The sequence below is a fragment of the Neovison vison genome, chromosome X (genome assembly GCF_020171115.1).
Source record: "Neovison vison isolate M4711 chromosome X, ASM_NN_V1, whole genome shotgun sequence".
NCBI lineage: Eukaryota > Metazoa > Chordata > Mammalia > Carnivora > Mustelidae > Neogale > Neogale vison.
In genome coordinates, this window is record NC_058105.1 from 65,815,506 (window position 1) to 65,842,265 (window position 26,760).

A 26,760-nucleotide genomic window follows, 5' to 3' on the forward strand; every position below is an offset into this window, starting at 1 on the left:
TGAGCACTGGGTATTATATAAGATTGGTGAATTACTAAACTCTAATTAATGGAATTTAAATTAAAAACCAAAGTATTCAGTTTAATATTTTGCTCTTTTTAGATTAATCGTTATTGGTTAGCATTTACACTTTAAAGTGTATACAGTTTATTATATGGACATAAACTTTTTGTGACAGAATCCTTGTACATGATGTAGGACCATAATATTAGCACTAACATACCACATTTATTCATTCAACAAATATTTATTTGAGTGCTTAATATGGTCCAGGCACTGCTATAGAAGCTTGGGTTATATTAGTCAATGAAATGCATTCATGGAGCTTAATGTTCTACTACTAGTACTATATAGATACATAATACTTTAATGATATTGCTACTTTTCTTTATAAACTTCAGTGTATATTGATGCAAATATGGTAGTTAAATATATATTTAGAAAAATGTACTTCAAGAAATTAGGGTTAAAGTTGTTGCTTTTTATTTGTTTGTACTTCTTTAATGCCTTACCTTGTAAGCATTGTGTGATAGCCAGAGTGGGTATTAAGGAGTGGCTTTGATTAATTAATGTACTGTTTCTTGTCATATATATATAAGATCAAAGTTACAACAGAAATAACAGTTAATCCATGTGGATATTGAAATAAGAGTATTCAATGTGAAATACCTGTTTGTAAGTTCTAATTACATATTCAGGGTACTTACTAACTGGAGTAGCCCTTATTTTCCTATATCAGTTTATATTTTTTTAGACATTACTGTAAAGTAATTTGATTATATCCAATAGGATCAAAATTAGAATGGACTCTTTTGCACAGAAATTATTATTTTTACTAACTTTGTGCTAGCATTTTTTTATTGCTAACATTTTCACTTTAGTTAAATTACCTTTAGTATATTTGGGTTTATATATTTGGGTATTCCCTAAAGGCATTTGTTTTTTTGCCAGTTGTAGAAAGGAGTTTAGTTTGACATTGGCTTGATAAGTTGTTTGTCAGTGGCACCCAACACCACCCTCAGGTTCAGTGATTCACAAGACTTAGCATATAGTCATATTCAGGTCTATAATTTATTACAATGAAAGGGTACAAAGCAAAATCAGCAAAGGGAAAAAGCAGATGGGGTAGAGTCCAGAGGAAACCAGGCATAACCTTCTAAGAGTCTTCTCCCAATGGAGTCACCCAAGATGTACTAATTTCTCCAGAAATGTTATGATAGTGTATATAAAGTGTTATCTACCGAGGAAGCTCATTAGAGACCAAGTACCTAAATTTGTTATGTGTTTTAAACACACTATCTGCCTGGCTCTTACCAAATCTCAGACGCCCAGAAAGAAAACAGGTTTGCCCAGAACAAACCACATTGTACAAACAGTCTAGGAACAATGAGCCAGTCTTATCAGGGAAAGTTTTATATTAGTACAAGGAGCTGTGTATGATTCAAGTGCCCAGACAACAGCATAGGGCCAGCCTTGCAAAGGAGGCTTTCTAAGATGAAATTTGATTTGATTCCGGAAGGATAGTGAAGCATAAAAAGAAGTTTTCCAGGTGACAAAGGGGAGAAAATAATATAAGGCACTGAAGGAAAGCTGTGGGTTCTTGCAAATATGTGACATGTTTAAGCAGTAGTTCATTGTGGTTTGAACATCAATACATAATGAGCTCTTTATAAGTGGTGGAAATCACCAGGACCCAGACACAAAGGAGGAACTGATAATTAAAGAAAAATTTTTTTAATTTTTAAAAAATTAATCTTTTTTTGAAAATTTTATTTATTTATTTGACAGAGATCACAAGTAGGCAGAGAGGCAGGCAGAGATAGAGGGAGAAACAGGCTCCCTGCTGAACAGAGAGCCCGATGTGGGGCTCCATCCCAGGACCCTCAGATCATGACCTGAGCCGAAGACAGAGGCTTAACCCACTGAAGCACCCAGGCACCCCAGGAACTGATCATTTTAGCAGTAATTTCAGGAACGTGTGCTGTGGAAGCCTTAGGGATATGCTAGTCTTGAGACTAGCAGTTTTGGTTTTCACCTACCCGGGAATAGGATAACAAGGCCTTGACCCCTGTATAAGGTGGAGAGTTTTTCGAACCCAGATTAAAGCTGAATCTCTTCAAAGGGTATGTAGTCCATTGACGAACTGGATAGAAAAAAATTTTGCCTAGCAATTCAGGGAGATTTCAGGGCAGCTCATCTGTTTCACCCTGGTCTCCAGGTTGAGAAAAATAGTTTCCTTGGATTCATAATCAAGGGCTAACATAGGTTATGATTTGAATTTATGTTACTTGGTCTAAAAATCTCAAGATGACGGAATGCCGGGGTGGCTCAGTCAATTGAACTTGGGACCAATTCTTGATTTCATCCCAGGTCATGATCTCAGGGTTGTGGGATCAAGCCCCTTGTTGGGCTCTTCCCTCAGCAAGGAGTCTGCTACAGATTCTCTTTTTTCTCTTCCTTTGCCCCTCTCACCCATGCTCACAGGCGCTTGCTCGCTCGCGCTCTCTCTCTCTCTCTCTGAAATAAATAAATAAATAGATAGATCTTTTAAAAATAAATAATAAATAAAAATCTCAAGCTGCAGTACCTCAAAAGTCATCTTGCATTGTTGATCCCCTATAGCACCTGGCAGAAACAGATGCAGGGTGGAGATATATGATCTCTACCCAGGGTTCTCACGTATTACAGCTACATTGAAAATGAAATGAAAATAAAAATGGTAGAATGGGGTTCCTGGGTGGCTCAGTCGTTAAGCGTCTGCCTTTGGCTCAGGTCATGATCCCAGCGTCCTGGGATCGAGCCCTGCATCGGGCTCCATGCTCAACAGGAAGCCTGCTTCTCCCTCTCCCATTCCCTCTGCTTATGTTCCCTCTCTCGCTTTGTCTCTCTCTGTCAAATAAATAAATAAAATCTTTTTTAAAAAATGATAGAATACCTGAGGGAACAATTAACTTTAGAAAAAGTTAGCAACAAAATAAGCAGTCAGCCTGGCAAAAGTTAACACACAAAACAAATAGCATAATTAGATTCTTAAGGACCTTCGATGATAATAGAAATATTTGATAAAGACTATATTATGTTTAAAGTGATAATTTTAAAAATCAGAAGTGTACGTTTATGTCAGAATATTTAACACTTAGATGAAGTAGACAGTATTCTAGAAAAATATAACAAAATTTTTCATTTGATAGTAGCCAAAAATTAGAAATAATTTAAGTATTTTTGAGATGACTGAGGAGATGCTTATAATGCGTATGAGGAGAGCTAATAAATGATGAAATATTCATGCAATAGAATTCTACAAAGCAGTTAGAATGATTGAATAAGTCTCACTTTGAGTGAAAAATGAAAAACTACATTTAGTGAAAAGTCATAGAAAGATAAAACCAGTATGTACTGCTTACATATAGTTTGAAAACATGAAAGGTAATGTACAGTTGAGTTATACATAAACGCATACAAAGAAATAGTAAATACAGAATTTAGGATTTTATTTATTTTGATATAAACTTTATTTTGTTTTTTACATTTTTTAGTATAATTGACACTCAACATTACATTAGTTCCAGGTGTACAACCTGGTTATTTGACAAGTTTATGCATTACACTATATTCACCACAAGTGTAGCTGCCATCTGTCCTTTCACATTGCTATTACAATTTAATTTACTTTTATTGACAATATCATGTGCCTTTTATTCAGTGACTTAATTTGTTCTCTGTATTTATAGGTCTGATTATGCTTTTTATTTGTTTATTCATTTGTTTTGCTTTGTATTGTTTTTAGATTCCCTTGGCTTGCTTGTTCTGTAACTGGAGGCCTGCATCTTCCTCTCCCCTTCACCCATTTTGCCCAAACCCCTACTCCTTCCCCTATGGCAACCATCAATTTTTTCTCTGTATTTATAGGTCTGATCCTGCTGTTTGTTTATTCATTTTTTAAAATTCCATTTATGAGTAGAATCATATGGTATTTATTTTTCTTAGTATGACTTATTTCACATAGCTTAATAGAATTTAGATTTTAGGTACCTCTCAGAAAAACACAAGGGAAAGAAGAGAATGAGATTTGGTATGGTCACATATTAGGTGTCAGCTGCATCAGAAGCGCATATTTAGCAAGTGGTAAAATTTAATGAAGATAGGATGTGGGAACATGGCTATTCACCATATTCTGTATACTTCTGTGAATATTTAAAAATATGTATAACAAAAATATGTAAAAACTCAAAATACTTTGCATTAAAAAGCAATTAAGGGAAGGTACAAAAACAGGTAAACCTTATGTTCCTAATTTTGAATCGAACTGTTTATGTTTAGTTATTAAATAGATTATTTTGTGTTACTTTCTTATATCTTTTATAATCAAAGTTTGTGGGGAAAATAACAAAATGAATTAACATGATATGGTCATTCTGGGATGAATCCGTTTTTGTTTTCCAGACTTCTCTTAGGACTGTGAAATATTTCCTGCCCCTAAGATCTTTTCTCTCTTGATCTCAGAGTCCGTCTGTTTCTCTTCCCTCCCTCTTCTCCCTGCCTCTGTCTGTTTCTCTTTGGTTCTTTGGATCTTTTTGTCTCCCAGTCTCTGTCTCTTGGGGTTTGTGTTGGGAGTTATACTCTCTCGGCAGGGGGGTGGGGTTGTCTCTTAGGGTCTCTGGTTTTTTAATTCTTTGCTCCCAGGCACTGTTTCTCATGGCTGTACTTTCTTGGGGTCTTTCTCTTGCTTATTCTCTTACTTGTTGTGCCTGCCTCCCCACTCCCATGTTTTTCTTCTTTTGCATTCATATATGCCTATTTGTGTGTGTCCCACTCGCTGTCTCTCTCTCCCTCTTCTAGAGTTCAGTTTGTCTCCTCTACTCCACTCCCCACCTTGTGTCTTTTCCATACAGTAAAGCTCTCTCTTTCCTTGGGTGGTCTTTTTTTCTCTTTTTGCAAGAGGGTGCCCTCCTTCCTCCTCATCCCCTTTTTCCCTCTTCCTCCTTCTCTCTTCCTCCCTTCTCTTCCCTCCCCTTCCCCTCTCCCCATTTCCCTAGGTTTCTTTCTTAATCCTCTCTGGATCTTTTGAGTTTCTTTCCTTATTTGCCTACTTATTTATGTTTCATTTATTTTGTTTAGGTAAAGCTACTTCCTCTTCTAATCCAAGCAGCCCAGCTCCAGATTGGTACAAAGATTTTGTTACAGATGCTGATGCTGAGGTTTTAGAACATTCTGGAAAAATGGTACTTCTCTTTGAAATTCTTCGAATGGCAGAGGAAATTGGGGATAAAGTGTAAGTTTCTTTCCTGTTTTTATTATATAAATGAACCTTTTTATAACCTCTCTGTTGTTTAAACAATTTATTGGAAGAAATCTGTTTTGTTTTCTTCCTGTCTGAAGATGTAATTTCTTTAGTAGTGTAGTGATAGACAACTGTCTTCCTTCTCAGCCACTAGTTCTGAGTACACATTTTGGTGGTGTCTTCAGTGCTATTTTCCCTTTCTGGCTGTTGCACCAGACTTATTTCTTTGAGCCAGGTCTCTAGTGGATATCTATATTTCACCATCTTTAAAAATTATTTTTCAATCCATGCAGTGTGGTTAGTACTTCATTGAGATTTTTTTCCCCTAAAGTTACTCAGTGACCTTTTAACCCCCAAATCTAGTGGGTACCTCTCAGACTTTATTTCACCTCTTCAACTATTCTCTGTCCTTTCTCCTTTGTTTTTGTTCTTGGCCTCATCCTTTAAATTACAGTTCAAAAAACATTTAAAATTTTTAACCAAGACAAACCATAAGAGACCCTTAATCTCACAAAACAAACTGACGGTTGGGGGCGGGAGGGAGAGGGTGGTTGGGTTATGGACATTGAGGAAGGTATGTGCTATGGTGAGTGCTGTGAAGTGTGTAAACCTGGCAATTCACAGACCTGTATCCTTGGGGCCAATAATACATTATATGTTAATAAAAAATAAATAATTATTAAAAATTTTTGAACCAGACTGACTTTTTAGTTTGTTACAACATCCCAACATATGTTCGTAAAATATTTTTAACATGTATCTGTGATTCTTTTAATAACAATTTAACATAAGACTTAAAATAAACCTTTTATTTAAAAAGGTTTCAAACTTAGTTCCTTTAACTTTCTTGGGAAGAGAATAGATCCATGGCTAATATTTCTGTACCATCTTTTAATATACCTCTATTTAACACATTATGATATACATACTTGTATGTCTTTTCACTGGATAGTGAGTTTATTAACCACTGTACCTTGCACTTTGTAAGTACTCACTAAAATTTATTTTTGCTGTGTATTGCCACTTTTTTTTTATACAGAAACAAGTGGTTCAGATAAGGGATGATGTTGACCTGTCATGGAGTAGTAGTAATGGAGGTAAAGGTTATGTTTTGGAATGGAAGCAATAGGATTTGGTACATTAATGCAGGGCAGTAAGAATGTGAGAGTAGTCAAAGATGACTCCCAGGCTTCCAGACTCAGTGGCTGGTGGATCATGGTGTTATTTACTAGAAGGGAGAATAGTAGTGAAGAACTAAGTTTATTAGAGGTAGTAAAGAATTCTGCTTTGGCCATGTTAAGTTTCAGAGGCCTATTAAATACCCATGAGAGATGCAAGTAGAAAGTGGGTATTTGAATTCAGAGTTCCTAAAAGTTCAGATTATTGCTGTGACATGCTTATGCTTTTTTTCTGCCATCAGTGTAGGTAGTTTAAAATTTATATTTGCGTACCATACAAAAATTTTAAGAGTGTGAAAGGGATTTGGGTGTTTTTTTAATTTCCTAACCAGTGCAAGAATCTCCTCTACCATGTTCATCATAGATCTTCTCCTAACCTCTCCCATAATAGAACATTTGCTATTTCAGAAGACTGCCTATAGTTGAATACTTCATATTTTTAGAAATTATGTCCGTTAGTTTGTACTTTATCCCTATAGCTTTTTTCCTTATGGTTTAAAATTAAACATATCTACTGCCTTTTTTAAGACTCATAGTGGTTTTTTTTAAGCTATAAGTTCCAACTAAAGACATTATCAGTGTTAGGACTATAAAACTATGACATTTCGATCACTGTGATTACCACTATTTTTTATTTGTCCAACATTTCCTTGTGGAAATTTTCAAACATAAAAAAAAGCAGAAAGAATTTTACAGTGAATATTCATATACCTGTCACCTAGAATCAATACTGTATTCCGTATTATATTGTACTTTGTTTATTACATAACATACATATCTGTTTATCTATTCATCTTATTTTCCTGATACCTTTCAGTGTGGGTGGCAGACATCAGTACTACGGTTTCAATTGTCTCTTCTTCAAAAAATAGTGGGTTCATCTCTCTTGTCACTCTTAGCTTTTTTCCTGAGTTCGTCGATCTATTCTTTGTATGGCAGTTTCAGTCCTGACCATATGGTCTTGAACATACTTCAGTTTTTTAGCACCCATCTCAAGATATGGTCATAGTAAACAAAATACTTCAGCTGAGTTTTGATTAACACAGAGTTATAGTGAAACTGGTTCTTCTTTATTCTAGACCCTATACTCCCATCCATGCAATCCAATAGAGAGGTTTTCTAACATCTAAATAACACTGTTGGTTCATATTAAACTTACGGTCAACTGAGACTCATTTTTTTTTTTAAAGAAGACCTGGTGTCAAATCAGATTCATGTATTCTCTATTTGTGCAGTTGATCTTTTGACCCAAGTGAAAACTTGATATTTCATGAGGCAAGAGATAAATGAATTTTAGTGATTTTTTAGCCAGTGGTGTGTTGATAAATGTTTGACAACTGACTTCCAAAAAATGATAACAGAGAAAGCAAAGAAGCACGTTAAGCCCTAATTTGTGGCATTTGCTGATAGCCATGATAAACTGCTCTCAACTGTGGCCAATCTTAAGCTACCAACAGTAGTGGGAAGAAAGGCTACCAATCCACTTTCCTATTTAAAGCAAGTTACAGTTAATTCCAGTATACTATTGGATTCAGCCTAGCCCTTCTCACTTATTTTATGTCATTTAAGCATTAAATTTTGGTTGAATTTTAATTTCTAGGTTATTTTTATATGTATGAATTTGATTTGTATTGCTTCTATATTTTTATATGGGTCATTAATAAAATACATAAAGCCAAAATAGTTTATACAAGGATGAAAATTATTACCAGTTAGGGCAGTAGTTGTTCATCTTATCTGCAACTAGAAAAAATTAAGAGATAACCAATAGTATGTAGCCAGTTAGTCCTAATAACACCTTTCTCATAGTGAGATTTTTCTGAGCTCAGTGGTTCCCAGAACCAGCTTTAATACAGGCTCAAGTCAACCTTTTTCCAGAATAGTACCCCAAATTCCAGATTAATTCCAATTAAATAAATAATTAGTATTTCTAAGAATTTAAGTTTCCGAGTTATAGGAACTGCTGAAAACTTAATTTGTAGCTCAAAAAGAATTAATTCAATAAAGTATTTGATTCTAGGGAAAATAATCTATTGAGGGATCAAGACTGTTGGTTATTTAAACTGAGTACTAGGGAGACATAATTTCCTTACCAGTATTCTAGGAGTACCAACTGGGAGACAGTAGAACCGCATAGTGCAGAGTTTAGGAAGTCATATACAATAGCCAGTGCACATGTTATAAACTCCAACAGCTGTTTCATAACTTGAGTTGTTCTTTTTAGTTCTACTACTAAATCTGAAGACTTCAAGCAGTGAATGTTGAAGGACCTTCTGGAGTCATAAAAGCATCTCTCTCCTATAGTACAACTTTCAGAATCAAATAATACCAAACAGTATGCTTGGACAGGTGTCTAGTTCCTTGTATACTGACCTACTTTTTTTGTAGATATAAGGGAGAGAGTGAGCCCTCCTTTATCCTTTATTCTCTTTCTAGATATTTTCATTTCCTGTGTAAAATTATGTCCACTTCTCACCAATGGGATAGATGAGAGCAGTGGTTTTCGCACTGTTTTTCAGAGCCCATGAAAGTTGGTGAAAAGAGAAGGCTAGAGCAGAGGCTGAGGGGCCAGTGACACTTTTACCTTCTTCTCTCCCAAGGCCTGAAGCACTCTGCTTTGTTTGTTTAAAAAGATTTTTTTTTTTATTTGAGAGAGTGTGAGTGGGGTGGGTGGAAGGTGAGTCAGAAGGAAAGGGAGCTCCCAGCTGAGTATGGGGCCTGACCTGAGGCTTGATCTCACAACCCTGAGATCATGACCAGAACCAAAATCAGAGTCAGATACTTAACCAGCTGAGCCACCCAGGTGCCCTTTTATTATTTGTTTATTTATATTCTATGTATATGTATCTTACATATATTTTTCAAAGTTTTAATTTAAATTCTAGTTAGTTAACATACAGTGTAATATTAGTTTCATGTTAAATAGATGATGAGGATTAAAGAGTGCACTTGTTGTGATGAGCACCAGGTTGTTGTATACAAGTCCTGAGTCACTATATTATGCACCTGAAATTATTTATTACATTTTAATACCACATAAAACTTAATGTGAACAAATGGTTTTCATGGCTCAAAACAGGAATTAGAAAACTACTCGGATGGAGAATCAGCAATCTGCAGACATGTTTGAAATGGAACAACAAAGTATTTTAGAATGATTTCAAGCCTAAAATTACTGAAATACTTTTAATAACTATTAAATAACACTTTTTTTCTCATATTCTCTAAATAGTTTCTTTTGTACACTAAAAGTTTTTAATTTTGATGAAATCTACTTTATCAATTTGTCCCCATAGATCATACTTTTGGTGTTATGTCTAAGAATTGTCTAACCCCAAGTTATGAGTATTTTCTTCCTGGAGTTTTTGTAAACATTCTACAGTTTTACATTTTAAAAGTAGATTTGTGCTCCATTTTGAATTACTTTTTCTATAAAGTGGGAGGTTTAGGCCAAAGTTCATTTTTATTTTTTGCATATGGTTGTTGAATTTTGCCAAGACTGTCAAGACCATTGTTGAAAAGGTCCTTTTTCCACTGAATTGCCTTTGCCAATTTGTGAAAAACCATTTAGCTAACTGTTTTGTGTGGCTCTATATCTGGCCTCTATATTCTCTTCCATTTGTGTTTGTCCTTTAATGAGTACTATACCATTCTGATTACTCTAGCTTTTTAAGTGTTGAAATCATGTAGTTAGGCCTCCAACTTTTTCTCTTTCAAAGTTCCGTTGGCTACTCTGTTTTGGCTACTCAGCATTCTCATATAAACTTTATAGAAGTTGATTTCTCAAAATTCCTACTGTGGTTTTGATTAGAATTGTGTTGACTTTGTAAGTCAATTTGGGAAGAAGTGATATCTTTACTACGTGACCCTTCTAATCCATGAACACTAATCTGTTTTTTAGCCTTGTTTTCAGCCAGTCTCTCATATCTCTGGACTTGATTGAAGATTTTCTTGAATTGGCCAGTAGGGAAAAGACAGAAGATAAAGATAAACCTCTTATTTATAAAGGTGAGTTACAAACAGTTCTGTATCATAGCTTTTTGAAACCTTCATTTAAACATGTTATACAAACATTTTAACAATAAAAGAAAAAATACTCCCCAGACACACAACTTTAATATATCCATTTTTCTGCACATTATTCTTATCCTTATCTATATAAATATGGTCTTTATTATTGGAATTATAACATGAAGTAAGATTTTTTTGTTCTTATAAAGAGGTTTATTGAGATAATTCACGTATCATGCAGTTCATCCATTTTCAGTAAACAATTCAGTGGTTTTAGTATTTTCATAGAGTTGTGCAACTGTCACTACAATTTTCAACCTTTTTAATCACCACCAATGAAACCTTGTACCCTTTAGCTATTACTCTCCTACCCCTGCCTTCCGCTTCTTCAGATCTTAAGCAGTCACTAATGAATCTACTATTTCTACAGTTTGACCTATTCTGAAACTTTCATATGAATGGATTCATATTATATGTAGTATTTTGGGACTGGCTTCTTTCACATAGTATGTTTTCAAAGTTCTTCCATGTAGCATATGTCAGCACTTCATTCATTAGGCCTTAAAGAGCTAATGATAAGTGAGTCAGGGGAAATTGGAGAGGGAGATGAACCATGAGAGATTGTGGATTCTGAGAAACAAACTGAGGGTTTTGGAGCGGGGGGAGGTTGGGTGAGCCTGGTGGTGGGTATTAAGGAGGGCACATACTGCATGGAGCACTGGGTGTGGTGCATGAACAGTGAATCTTGGAACACTGAAAAAAAATAAAATTAACAAAAAAAAAGTTTTCCTAGGAGACAATACAAGAAAAAAGTATCCAGATTACCCATCATCATTCTTTGACCATTACTTTAGGAATAACACAATATTAAATTAGCTCAATTTTGAAAAATAAAAAAAGAGCTAATAATATTCCATTGTATGGATAATACCCACATTTTGATTATCCATTTATTTATTCCTAGATATCTGGGTTGTTTTCATCTATTGTGGGTAGTGCTGTGATAAATATTTGTGTGCAAATTTTTATTTATTTAAGCATCTGTTTTCACTTCTTTCAGATATATACTTAGGAATGGAATTGTTAGGTCATATAGTAATTTTAACTTACTGAGGAACCAGCAAACTGTTTTCCACTGACTGCACTGTTTTACATTTCCAGAAGCCGTTTACAAGGGCTCCAGTTTGTCCACATCCTCACCAACACTTACCTTCTGTTTTGTTTCGTTTTATTACAGGTATACCGTAGAGGTATTGCAGGTTTGGTTCCAGACCGCCACAATAATGTGAATACTTTAGTAAAGGGAGTCAAATTAGTTTTTTTTTTTTTTGGTTTCCCAGTACATATAGAAGTATTTACACTATACTGTAGTCTTTTAAGTGTGCAATAGCATTATAGCTAAAAAAATGTGTATACCTTAATTAAAAAATACTTTATTGCTAATAGATGCCATCATCCGAATTTTCAGTGAGTTGTAATTTTTTGCTGCTGGAGGATTTTGCCATGATGTTGGCTGACTTATTGGGGTGGTGGTTGCTGAAGATTGAGATGGTTGTGGCAATTTTTTAAAATAAGACAATAGTGAAGTTTGTGGCATCAATTGACCTTCTTTTCACAAATGATTTCTGTGTAGCATGCAATGCTGTTTGATAACATTTTACCCACAGTAGAACTACTTTCTAAATTGGAGTAATGTCAGTCCTCTCAAACCCTGCTGCTACTTTATCAAATAAGTTTATATTCTAAATCTTTTGTTGTCATTTCAGTAATCTTCACAGCATCTTCACCAGAAAACACTTTGTTTGCTCACCTATGAGGCAACTCCTTACCTGTTCAAGATTTATCATGACATTATAGCAATTCAGTTCTTTCTTCAGGCTTCACTTCTACTTCTAGTTCTCTTGCTGTTACAACCACATCTGCAGTTACTTCTCTTAAAGTCATCCATGAGGGTTGGATTCAACTTCTTGCAGACTCCTGTTAATGTTGATATTTGATCTCTTTCTATGAATTACAAATCACAAATTCTTAATAGCATGTAAAATGGTGAATCCTTTCCAGAGGCTTTTTTTTTTTACTTTTTTTTCTTTATTTATATTTATTTATTTATATTTTTCTTTACTTATATTTTAGTTATCATACAGTGGTTTCTGGAGTACCATTCAGTGATTCATCACTTACATGCAACACCCAGTCCTTATCACAAGTGTCCTCTTTAATACCCATCACTCGTCTAGCCCACCCCCAACTCCCCTCCCTCCAGCAGTCCTCAGTATGATCTCTATCTTTGAGAGTCTCTTAGGGTTTCTTTACCTCTCCCCGCTATGCCATGTTAATGTGTTTTCTTTCTGAAAGTCCACATATGAATGAGATCATATGGTGTTTATCTTTCTCTGACTGACTTATTTTACTTAGCACAGCACCCTGATGTTTATAGCAGAAGGTTTTCAATTTTCTTTACCTAGATCCATCAGAGGAGTCGCTATGTAAGTTTTGAACATGAGTCCTCCTACTTTGTTTCTCTTCAAGATTGTTTTGTCTGTACTGGGTCCTTGGCAATTCCATATGAATTTTAGAATCACCTTGTAGATTTCTGCAGAGAAATCAGCATAGGGATTCTGATAAAGATTCTGATAGGGAGGGGTGCCTGGGTGGCTCCGTGGGTTAAAGCCTCTGCATTCCGCTCAGGTCATGATATCTGGGCCCTGGGATCAAGCCCCACATTGGGCTCTCTGCTCAGCCAGGAGCCTGCTTCCTCCCTCTCTCTCTGCCTGCCTCTCTGCCTACTTGTGATCTCTGTCTGTCAAATAAATAAATAAAATCTTTAAAAAAATAAGATTCTGATAGGGATTACATTGAATCTGTATTTCATTTTAGGAAGTATTGCCATCTTAACAATATTAAATCTTCTGATCCATGAACATAGAAAGTTTTAGCATTTGTTTAGGTTTTTAATTTTCTTTCACCAGTATTTTGTGGGTTTTAGTGTATACTTATTCTTACTTATTTTATTCTTTTTGATATTGTAAATGGAATTTTCTTAATTATATTTTTGGATAGTTACTGCAAATGTTTAAAAAATGAGTTTTGTATATTAACTCATTTTATTAGTCCTAATAGTTTTTAAGTGAATATTCTTACTTATTTTTTATTTTTTATTATGTTATGTTAGTCACCATACAGTACTTCATTAGTTTTTGATGTAGTGTTCCATGATTCATTGTTTGTGTATAACACCCAGTGCTCCATGTAATACATGCCCCCCTTAATACCCATCACGGGGCTAACCCATTCCCCCCAACCCCCTCTCCTCTGAAACTCTCGGTTTGTTTCCCAGAGTCCATAGTCTCTCATAGTTTCTCTCCCCCTCTGATTTCACACCTTTCATTTTTCCCTACCTTCTCCTAATGTCCTCCATGCTGTTCCTTATGTTCCACATATAAGTCAAATCATGTAATTGTCTTTCTCAGCTTGACTTATTTCACTTAGTATAAGCTCCTCCAGTTCCATCCATATTGATGCAAATTGTGGGCATTCATCCTTTCTGATGGCTGTATATATGTATCACATATATACATTGTATATATATATACAATGTATGTATATACATTGTATATATGAATCATATCTTTATCCATTCATCTGTTGAAGGACATATTGGCTCCTTCCACAGTTTGGCTATTTTGGACATTGCTGCTATGAACATTGGGGTACATGTTCCCCTTCTTTTCACTACATCTGTATCTTTGGGGTAAATACCATTAACCAGTAACGAAATTGAACCAGTGATCAAAAGCCTCCCAAAAAACAAGAGTCCAGGGCCCGGGTAATCCTACCAAACAGTTAAAGAAGAAATAACACCTATTCTTTTGAAGCTGTTTTTAAAAATACAAACAGCAGGAAAACTTCCAGACTCATTCTATGAAGCCAGCATTACCTTGATCCCAAAACCAGGCAAAGACACCATCTAAAAGGAGAATATAGACCAGTCCCTGATGAATATGGATGCCAGAATTCTCAACAAGATCCTAGCCAGTAGGATCCAACAGTACATTAAAAGGATGACCCATCATGACCAGGTGGGATTTATCCCTGGGATGCAAGGGTGGTTCAGCATTTGCAAATCAATCATGTGATAGAACACATTAATAAGAGAAGAAATAAGAACGATGCAGTTCTCTCAATTGATGCAGAAAAAGCATTTGACAAAATGCAGCATCCTTCCTTGATTAAAACTCTTCAGAGTGTAGGGATAGAGGGAATATTCCTCAGTTTCATAAGAACCATCTATGAAGAGCCGATAGTGAATATCATGATCAGTGGGAAAAAAGCTGAGAGTCTTTCCCTTAAATCAGGAACACGGCAGTGATGCCCACTCTCGCCACAGTTGTTCAACATAGTACTTGAAGTCCTAGTAACAGCAGTCAGACAACAAAAAGAAATAAAAGGTGTTCAAATTGGCAAAGAAGTCAAACTCTCTCTCTCTTCGCAGATGACCTGATGCTTTATGTGGAAAACCCAAAAGATTCCACTCCCAAATTATTAGAACTCATATAGCAATTCAGTAATGCAGCAGGATACAAAATCAATGCACAGAAATCTGTTGCTTTTCTATACACTAACAGTGTAACTGTAGAAAGAATTTAAGTGGTTATTTAAAGGAGTTTCCATATACAGGATTATGTCGTTTGTATATCCAATGTGAATTACTTCTATTTCTTTTTCTTGCCCAGTTTCCAGGTTAGGACCTCTAGTACAGTGTTGAAGTGGCAAGAGCAAACATCCTTTTCTTGTTATTAATCTTGGGGGAAAAGCATCTGTTCTTTCACCATTAGCATGGTGTTAGTTGCAGTTTTTTCATAATGCTGTTTATAAAGTTGAAGAAATTCCCTTCTATTTCCAGCTTTTTAACTGTTTTTTTTAAATCATAAATGGTGTTGGATATTGTTAAATGATTTCTCTCATCTATTAAGGTGATCATACTGGTTTTTAAAAAATTCTACTGATTTAGTTCATTACCTTGAATGTCAGATGTTAAACCAACCTTGCATACTTGGGATAAATCCCACTTGGTTATGGTGTATAATTGTCTTTATATGTTCCTGGATTCTTTTTACTAGTATTTTGTTGAGTATTCGTGCATCCTTATTCATAAGATATAACTACTTTTCAGTTTTGTTTCTTTTAATATCTTTGTCTGGTTTTGATATGAGGCTAATATTGGCCTCATTTAATGAGTTCAAAAGTTTTCCTTTCCCTGTTTCTTGAAAGAGTTTGGGAAGAATTGGTATGAGTTCTTTAAATGTTTGCCAAAATTTAGCAGTGAAGCCATCTGGACCTGGGTTTTTCTTGTGGATAGTTTTTATCATCATCATCAACACTATTGTAAAATATACCTAACATGAAATTTAACATTTTCAGAGTGAAAAAGCAACCTACTGAATAGGAGAAAACATTTGCAAATCATGTATCGGGTAAGGGGTTAATATTCAGAGTACATAAAGAACTACTATAATTCAATAACAAATGGATGACCTGATTCAAAAAATGGGCAAAAGATTCAAATAGACATTTCTCTAAAAGATAATATACAAATGATCTAGAGAAACATACAAATAAAAACCACAATGAGATATAACCTCACGTTATTAGAATGGCTACTGTCAAAATCTGTAGATAACAAGTTGGTGATGATGTGGAGAATTTGGAACATTTGCACACTCTTGGTGGGATTATAAAATGATACAACCACTGTGGAAATAAGTATGGCAGTTCCTCAAAAAATTAAAACTAGAATTAAATGATCCAACAACACTATTTCTGGGTATATACTGAAAAGAATTGAAAGGGTATTTTTTTTAAGATTTTATTTATTTATTAGAGAGAGCACACACGCACAAGCAGGGGGAGCGGCAGGCAGAGCAGGCAGAGGGAGAAGCAGGCTCCCCACTGAGTAAGGAGCCCCATGTGGGACTCAATCCCCAGGACGCTGGGATCATGACCTGAGCTGAAGGCAGTGGCCCAACCAACTTATATCTTAAAACCACCCTTTCAGAGCCACCCAGGCATCCCTGAAAGGGTGGTTTTAAGATATTTGTATACCCATATTCATAGCCACATTATTCACAATAATGAAAAGGTAGAAAGAATCCAAGTGTATATTGGTGGATGAATGGATAAACAAAATGTGGTATATATACAGTGGAATATTTTTCAGCTCTTGAAGGAAATCCTGTCACATGCTACAACCCTGTCGACATTATGTTAAGTGAAATAAACTGGCACAAAAAAGGTGACTACTTTGTAAATTCATTTATTATTTCATTACTTCACTTATCTAAAGTAGTCAGATAAACAAAGTAGAAGGGTGCTTACTGTGGGGAAGGGGAAAATGGGAAGTTGTTGTTTAGTGGGTATAGAGTTTCAGTTTGCAAGTATAAAAAGTTCTGGAGATCTGTCAACACAACTGAACTATATACTTAAAATGGCTAAGATGGTAAATTTTATGGTATGTGGGTTTTTTTTGTTGTTTTTTGTTTTTTAACCACAGTATAAGAAGTTACATAGCCAGCTGCTACTGGAGGTTAGGTAAAACAGGACTTTTGCTTGTTTTGTTTTGCACCAGATCTTTCTGATTTCTCTGTCTTCTATTAAAAATACAAATTTTGGGGCGCCTGGGTGGCTCAGTTGGTTAAGCAGCTGCCTTCGGCTCAGGTCATGATCCCAGTGTCCTGGGAACGAGTCCCGCATCGGGCTCCTTGCTCAGCGGGGAGCCTGCCCTCTGCCTCTGCCTGCCACTCTGTCTGCCTGTGCTCGCTCTCTCTCCCTCTCTCTCTGACAAATAAATAATAAAAAAAAAATCTTAAAAAAAACCCTTTTAAAATAAAAAATATATATATACAAATTTTAAAAAACTGGTAAGAGATATGGGACAAACTACAACTGTGTTTACTAGTCATTGGCAGAATAGCTGTTAGGTACTTATCAAAATTTTTAAATTTAATGTCCATTAATTTTATATATAAATCTGTCTTAGAGAGTAAAGAAATCATTATGGGAGTTTTAAGTTGTTTGTCCCATATTTCCTGTACAGATGGTTTGGTGTTTACAAATTCTTTTAATTTTTGTTTGTCCTGGAAGCTTTTTCTCTCTCCCTTCTAATTGCAGTGATAGCCTAGCTGGATATAGTATTCTCAGCTCCATGTTTTTTTCATTTAGTGCTCTGAATATATCATGTCAGTTCTTTGTGGCCTGCCAGGTCTCTGTGGGTAAGTCCACTGCCAATCTAATATTTTTACCATTGTATGTTACAGACTTTTTGTCATGGACTCCTTTCTGGATTTTATCTTTGTCACTAAGACTTGAAGGTTTTACTATTACATAATGGGGTGTAGACCTATTCTTAATGATTTTGAGGGGGTTCTCTGCACCTCCTGGATTTTGATGCTTGTTCCCTTTGCCATATTAGGGAAATTGTCTACAAAAATTCGCTCCAATATACCTTCTGCTTCCCTCTCTCTTTCTTCTTCTGGAATCCCAATTATGCTAATGTTCGTCTTATGGTATCACTTATCTCTCGAATTCTCCCCTCGTAGTCCAGTAGTTGTTTGTCTCTCTTTTGCTCAGCTTCTTTATTCTCTGTCATTTGGTCTTCTATATCATTAATTCTCTCTTCTCCCTCATTTATCCTAGCAGTGAGAGCCTCCATTTTTGATTGCACCTCATTGATAGCTTTTTAAATTTCAGCTTGGTTCGATTTTAGTTCTTTTATTTCTCCAGAAAGGGCTTTTATTTCTCCAGATAGGGTTTCTCTAATATCTTCCATGCCTTTTTCGAGCCCAGCTAGCACCTTGAGAATCGTCATTCTGAACTCTAGATCTGACATATTAGCAATCTCCGTATTGATTAGGTCCCTAGCCTTCAGTACTGCCTCTTGTTTTTTTGTTTGTTTGTTTGTTTGTATTTTGTTGTTGTTGGTTTTTTTTTTTGCATTCAGTTTTGCCGCCTTGTCATTTTATCCAGATAAGAATATATGAAGGAGAGAATAAATTACTAAAAGGGTGTCAAAGACCCCAGAAAAAAGTGTGTTAACCAAATCAGAAGAGTCCCCAAGTTGTGGGGGGGGAAGAAAGGGGGTAAAAAGAAGTTCAAAAAAATTTAAAAAAAAAGAAAAAAGAAAATATAGATATTAGACTGGGGATTAGAACAGAGCCACCCACTTAATTTTGGGAGTACTTTGGTCTCTTAGCAGAAACTACCTCGCAAAATTTTAAAGGAAGAGAAATGTGTGTGTGTATATACACACACATGCACACACACAAGAATAAGGGTAAACATGATAAAGGGATGGAATATGACTGTAAAGCTGAACATTTTTAAAAAATTCTAAAAAAGTAGTTGATAAGATAAGTTGGTTGGGAAAAGAAAGAAAAAGAAAGTGGAGAGAATTTGCTCTAGCTGGAGATTAGAACAAAGCCCTGTGCTAGATTTAGGATATATTTTGATCTATTAGAAGAAGTTGTATCCCAAAATTTTTTAGAAGGAAAACCCTATGTTTATACAAAAAATAAAGTTAGATACAATCATGGATAAAATATGACTATAATGATGAAGGTTCAAAAAGATTTTTTTTAATGAAAGGTATTGTTAAGATAAACTAGTTAAGAAATGTAAAAGAGGAAAGAGTAAAAGTTAAAAGAAATTAGAATAAGAAAAAAATAAAATTAAAAAAATTAATTAACTTTGCAAGATTAAAGAATCATGGGGAGAAAGCCATGAATTCCATGCTTTGCTTTCTCCTCCTCTGGAATTCCACTGTTCTCCTTGGTAAGTGAGTTTGGTCTTGGCTGCATTTCTTGCTGATCTTCTGTGGGAGGGGCCCTGTTGTAGTGATTTTCAAGTGTCTTTGCTGGAGGTGGAATTGCATTGCCCTTGCCCGGGGCCGGGTTAATTAATCTGCTTGGGTTTGCTCCCGGGAGCTTTTGTTCCCTGAATGCTTTCTGTAGAATTCTGGAGGATGGAAGTTAAAATGGTGGCCTCCTAGTCTCTGGCCCGGAGGAGCGGAGAGCTCAGGGCCTCAGTTCTCAGTGTGCCCTCAGAGACAAGCGCTCAGTCACTCCCATCTCCCTGGCCTCCGGCTGTGTGCTGAACTCACCCAGCCTGTGACCAAGCGTCTCTGTCTCTGGCACACAGCCCCACCTGGAGTCTCCAAACCCAGCAGATCACTGTCACTCTTCCAGGGAGGTCTCCCCAGATCTGCCACTTGTGGGGCCCCTGCTCAAAGAGCAGTGGTCTCACTGTGCCACGGATCACTGTTTAAGGTAACTCTGAGCTGAGAGCTCACTCCTTGGCTCTGTCTCTGTAGCTGGCTTCCTTGCTGTAATACCTGGGAACTCTGCGATACTCAGACACCTGTGATCCTTTGGTGACCCTGCAGGACTTGAAACCATGCTGTCCCCGCAAGGGCTCCACCCCCTCTTCGCCTATGGAGCCATGTCCCTCAGTGGAGAAGACTTTTAAAAGTTCAGATTTTGTGGTCTGTTGCTTCGCCTCTTGCCTGCCCTGCCCCCCGCCTGGTAGTCTATCTTCCTGTCACTTTGGATTCACTTCTCTGCAGATCCTACCTTTCAGAACGCAGGCAATTTTCTGTTTCTAGAATTGCTGCTCTTCTTCTCTTCATTCCCCTGTTGGATTTGTAGGTGTTCAGAATGGTTTGATAAACTATATAGCTGATCTCCTGCTACCTGATACCATTTCAGCCTGCTACTCTTATACCATCTGGACTCCTCCCCCTATATCTTTTGTAGTGTAGTTTGAGATTGGGGAGCATGATACCTCCGGCTTTGTTCCTTCTCAAGATTGCTTTGACTTTTAAGTGTCTTTTATGGTTCTGTACAAATTTTAGGATTCTTTGTTCTAGTCTGTGAAAAAATATATTGTGATCTTTTCTTTTTTGTCTGATGGTGGTACCTTGAGTACTCTTGGAATATAATGCTATTGTTTTTTATTTTAATTTTCTAATTCTGTTGATAATATTGATAATTTTTTCTCTTATATTCATTTTAAATATAATAACTTTTTGGGGAGCCTGGGTGGCTCAGTGGGTTAAAACCTCTGCATTTGGCTCAGGTCATGATCCCATGGTCCTGGGGTCGAGCCCCACATCGTGCTCTCTGCTCAGTGGGGAGCCTGCTACCCTTTCTCTTTCTCTGCCTGCCTTTCTGTCTGCTTGTGATCTTTGTCTGTCAAATAAATAAATAAAATCTTTAAAAAAATAAATATAATAACTTTTTAGGAAATATAACCCCAATAACATCCTGTGTAAGTTTTAGGCAGGTGGTGTCTTTATTTTTACACAGGTGCATTGGTTGCTTAGGTCGCTGTAGTAATGAAAAGGAACATTTGCTCTTTAGTTAATATAATACGACACACTTTGTCATTGGTTTACTGAGATGTTTACCTAGTAAAAAAGGTAGAATTCCTCTTTTTCCCCACTCAAAATCTTACATGGAATATTAGTACATTGGGCCTGGGTTGCTAAAAAAGTGAAGAGATCTCTCCTCCTTTCCTAACTGGGGTTAAGAGTCACCGCTAAGCCACTGCCTCATTAGCAGACCTTAAATTAGCTGTTTACAGAACCCATAATGTATTCCAGGGTTCATTTCATTTTATAAATATAAGGTACCTACCATGTGCAAGGCACAATCTAGATGCTGAGGATAAAGACGCTAACAAAAAAGAACATGTCCTTAACCCCCCAGAGGCTATTCTTTTGTTAGGGAAGACCAATAAGAAACAGACAGGAAATGTATAGTTTAAAAATACAATGGAGAAATAAAGAAATACTTTAAAGGTGATGGAGAGTTCTGGGGGAAAATATGTAAATTGGTCAGGCAAGGCTTTATTGATGTCCCTCACAGAACTGGACATGTAGTAGGTCCATAGTAAATATTTGCTGATATGGCAGGGTATCACATTGTCCGTACCTGGGTATTCTTTAGTTATTTTCCATAGAGAATCATGCTCTGGTGATGCATTTTTTTATGTGCCCCTTAATGTTTCAGTGCTAGGTATGTACTGGCAGTTTTTAATCTTTGTCACTACTCCCTTCTTTGTTTCTGAGTCCCCTCCTTATTGATATGTCTTTAACATAATGTTCTGGTAGTGCTTCATTATCTGAAAGACAAAGTACCAGAAAAGTTATATCATTTTATTCTATCATGAATAAATGGAAAATGCCCATTTTACTCTATACTTGTAGTACTGTAATTACATTTTCCCCATCTTTAATGGGTAAAAACAATTGTCATTTTTTTAGTTTTTATTTTCTTACCACTGGCAAGATGAAATATATTTCCATACGGTTGTTAGTTTATATTCAATTTAATAAATTATCTTCAACAAACATTTGTTTTAATTATTAATCAGTTCAGTTTATCACCACCACCATTACTACTACTACTACTACTGTGTACTGGACACTGAGCTAGGTTCAAGGAGTATTACAGGAAATCATGTTATAGAGATGATCACATATAAATGTGCCCTAGTAGAGACAGATACAATTTGATGTGGGATCCTGGGTGATATATTAAGTACTCAGTGAGCTTAATTACTATGTGACAGGCACTGTTCTAAGGGGCTTTTTTCTTATATCAGCTCATTTTAAAAACCTGGGATTTTTAGAAACAATCCATTTTGGTGACGGACCTCTGCTGACTTTTTCACTTTTTAAGTGTTGGATTCACAGAAGTAGTAGTGTGTAGATTATTCTTTTGTATTATCAGAGAAAGGTGAGTATGTTGAAATACTTTAAAAATATTAACATCGTATTTTATTTATGATTAGCATATTAACTTTAATAATTACCCTGTTTGGGTAAACAGTTAATGGAAATGTGACTCCAGACTCTTTTTTATCCAGCCATCTGTCTCAAATTCTTTTTTCCTTAGCTGTGTGTATGCTTTTTTTTCAATTGAAAGAAATCAAAATCACGAATAAATAGACTTTCTTACCAATTGTCAAATTTTCAGCAAGGATATTCTGTGTTTTCAGTATAAGTAAAGATATGGGTAAGTAAGAAACATGTTGAAAAGAACCTTTTAAGGGAAGTACTAAATTTAAGTAAAAAGTTTGCTGAAAGATCTAAATCTCAGTTTTATGAACTTGTTTTTATGTTAAGATTCTTTGATGTGACTCTGGAGGGGAAAAAGTAGTATTACTTTTATAATTTTACAATTGTAAATGTTTTATGTTTACAGTTTACAATGTTTACAATTAAAAGAACTGGGATGGAAATTATGTCATAAAATAGAAAAATGTCTTTAGTACTTAATTTGGTATTTTAGTTTTAATGTGTAAGTCTTGGGTAAATTTTCATCTCACTGTCCAAAAGTTGATCAGTATCAACTTGTTAATAAGGGAGGAAACCTGGCCATTTACAGATTTAATTAAAAATAAGCTTCATGAACATAATTCAGTTTAACCATATTCTTTTGACAGTTTTAAAGGTTTCTAATAAAGGAAATCTTTTATGAAATTCACATATAGATGAAATACTTTTTCAAAGTACTTTTGCTATTCAGTATCTATTAGAAATAAATCTGTGGGAATTTATTTGTTAATATAGTGAATTACAACTTGATTAAAAAAATTTAGGGGCGCCTGGGTGGCTCAGTGGGTTAAGCCTCTGCCTTCGGCTCAGTTCATAATCCCAGGGTGCTGGGATCGAGCCCCACATCAGTCTCTCTGCTCAGCAGGGAGGCTGCTTCCTCCTCTCTCTCCCTGCCTGCCCGACTACTTGTAATCTCTGTCTGTCAAATAAATAATAATAAAAAAAATTTTAAAAATTTGTATTTCACTATGCTATTAAAATATATATAACCAGATCTTAAATGGTGAGCAGGGAAGAAGATCTGTTATTACTGGCAGAACAATATATATCAGATATCTCTTTTCTTTTCTTTCCTTACTAAATTTTCAGGTGAAGGGAAATGGCTGCGAAACATTGACTATTACCGTTTAGATGGTTCTACTACTGCACAATCAAGGAAAAAATGGGCTGAAGAATTTAATGATGAAACTAATGTGAGGTAGGAAACATTTTTTGTTTGTACAGAGAGGTTTTTGTTTTGTTTTGTTTTTGTTTTTGTACAGAGAATTTTTAAAAAACAATTTTAAATCTGGGATGCCTGGGTGGCTCAGTCGGTTAAGTGGCCAGCTCTTTGATTTCAGCTCAGGACATGATCTCAGGGTCATGAGATCAAGCTCCATATTGGACTCTGCTCATCCCTCCGCGGCCCTCCCACCCCCTGCTCATCCTCTGTTGCACTTGCACTCTCTTTCTCTCAAGTAAATAAAATCCTTTTTTTAAAAAATCCAAAAACTTTTTAAAAATCTACAAACTGTTGGGGCATCTGGGTTGTTCAGTGTGTTAAGCCTCTGCCTTTGGCTCAGGTTGTGGTTTCGGGGTCCTGGGATTGAGCCCCGCATCGGGCTCTCTGCTTAGTGGAGAGCCTGCTTCCCCTGCTCCTTTATGCCTGCCTCTCTGCCTACTTGTGATCTCTCTCTCTGTGTCAAATAAATAAAATCTTCAAAAAAATCTAACAGTTAAGTTCACTTGTTATAGTATATATTTCTACAATTTTTGACAAATACAAGATAGAGTCAAGATATAAAATGTTTTCATTACCTCTCAAGAAATTCACTCATGGAATTATAGAGTTAGATTAGAGCCTTTTGAGTCTTACTTCTTTCATATAGCAAAATATTTTAGATTTATCCATTTTATTGCATATGTCAATAGTTTGTTTCTTACTAGTTCATTTATTGTTGAGTAGTATTCCATTATATGGATGTATTACAGTTTGTTTAGGCATCTCCACTTGAAAGAGTTGTTCCCAGGTTTGGGAGTTAAAATTGAAGGTGCTCTCATGTGTAAATTCTCGTGTGACCCACTGATATTTCTAGGAGTGCAATTGCTGGGTTGTATGATAAGTTTGTGTTTAGCTTTGTAGAAACTGCCACATAGTTTTCCAAAGTAGTTGTACAATTTTGCATTCCCATCAGCAGTATATGAGAGTTCCGGTTGCTCTGCATCCCTGTCAACACTTGGTATTGTTGTGTTTGTTTGTTTGTTTTTTTAATTATTTCACCAATTCTGATATGTAATGGTATTTCATGTGACTTTAGTTTGCCTTTCCCTAATAATTGATACAAAGCATCTTTTCATGTATATATTGACCATTTTTATATCATCTTTGGTGACAAATCTGATAGAAGCTTCAAAGTTAAAGTATTCTTCATCTTTTTATCTTCTGCAGAGATTTGAGTCATATATTTTAAACCACTGTAGATATGAGGTGTGTTGTGTATGTGTTGCTGTTGCTGGTTTTACCTGTTAGCAATTAACAGATTTGAACTGCATTTGAAAGAGAAAAATTAATAAGTATACATATGTAGAAACATATGCACACATATACATACATGTGTGAAAGCATGATCTTTCAGAAAATGTTGAAGATGGGCTTAGTTTAATGACAAGGCCAGAGTATGCCTTAGTCAATGTTTTAAAGCATAAAAGATACGATACTGTGTATGTAAAACATGTTTTATTTCTAGCAGAGTCCTGAGCTGCACCTAGGGTTAAGGCTAGAGAAATTCCATTTAGAAGAATATATTCTATTACCTTATAGAATATCTTAAATAGAATAATTGAAATATATATATTTAAAATCCATATACTCTGGGAGATCCTAAAAAGGAATGGTTGAGTACAGTAAAGTTATAAAAACATATTATTAAATAACTATTAACAGAGTAAGTTCATTTTTGTATTTTGTTTGCCATGTTCCTAAAAATTACTATTTCTGCATGAGTGTGAAGTAATTTTATTTTCTAACCCTCATCTAGTTTGTGAAACAAACTAAACCTTCCACTTGTTCAATTTCCCAAATTTGTAAATATAACAGTAGCATATGATTTTCCCATAACATTAGTATTTGATGACCAATGGGGAACAACATTGAAATTTGGATGCTGTGCTGTCATTTTGGTGAAACACTAGCCAATTAACTCCCCTAAACATAGACCAAAAATATCTGATTCAGATTCATCTTCTCATTTTCCCTCTTTCCCTCTCCTTCCTCCCATTATATGTGTGTGTGTGTGTGTGTGTGTATGTATGTATTTATATAATAGATTTGATGGGTTACTGTTGAGTAGCTAAACCTGTTGAGATTAAATCCATAAATTTTAGAGATCGTATTTGTCTATCTATATTTTGTTTTCTCATGACTCAGTAATTGTCAGGAAATAGAATAAATGTTTTTATGGTAAAGCAGTTGAAAAGACACATTAAGGTAAACTTTAAAGATAATGATCATTTCTAATGTTGTTTTGTGAGACCAGGAAGTTTTTTTTTCAACAGCCTTAGTCCCTGGTTAGCTTTAATATTGTTTTTTTTTTTAACTTTTTATTTAGAAATAATTATAGATTCACAGGAACTTGTAAAGATAGTACAAAGAGGTCCTGTGAGCACTTCATGTAATTTTCCTTTATATACCTATAATTTCAAAACCAAGAAATTGACACTAGTTCAAAGTATATAGCTTTTTTTTTTTTTAATCTCACAGGTATAAGATGTTTTAATTATATTGCTTGGTAATACACAGTTGAAAAATTCTAAATGATACAAGAAATATAATTCAAATGATAAATTGAATTATAGTATTATTAACAAATGTTACTGAATATTAAATTTAGGAGTGTATATCTTTCTGGTCCATAAAGACAGTAAAACTGAATATTCTCTCTATATATACACAACACATGTGAATATACACTTTTGTGTATATGTATGTGGGAGTGTATATATGTATATATATTCTTATCTTAAACATAAGATTATTTTTTTTAAATTTCTTTTCAGCATAACAGTATTCATTGTTTTTTACTTTTTTTAACACATATGTAGAGACTCCTGTAACAACCCCGAAATCAGATACATAAATATTCTGTTATCACAGAGATTGCTCTCCTACCACCCTTTTATAGTTATACCCTTCCTTTCCACCAACTTCACTACTATCCCTAACTCCTGGCAATAACTAATTTGTTTTCTGTGTTATGATTTTGTCACATCAAGACTGATATAAATGCTATCCTACATATGTGATCTTTTGAGATCTTTTTTTTTTATTCAGCATTATACACTTTAGTTCCATCCAAATTGTCCTGTATATCAATAGTTAATTCCTTTTTTTTTTTTTTTTTACAAAGTGGTATTCCATG

At 35.2% G+C, this 26,760-nt stretch overlaps 1 protein-coding gene across 6 annotated transcripts in view; it reads left to right on the plus strand.

Annotated features, from left to right (window-relative positions):
- ATRX (ATRX chromatin remodeler) overlaps positions 1-26,760 on the plus strand; it is a 300,930-nt gene that overhangs the window by 225,151 nt on the left and 49,019 nt on the right. For all 6 annotated transcript variants that reach the window (XM_044234659.1, XM_044234661.1, XM_044234660.1 and 3 more), the window contains 3 exons: positions 5,119-5,272; positions 10,361-10,467; positions 23,453-23,561. In XM_044234659.1, coding sequence (XP_044090594.1) covers positions 5,119-5,272; positions 10,361-10,467; positions 23,453-23,561 — 370 coding nt within the window. The remainder of the gene's footprint in view (positions 1-5,118; positions 5,273-10,360; positions 10,468-23,452; positions 23,562-26,760) is intronic.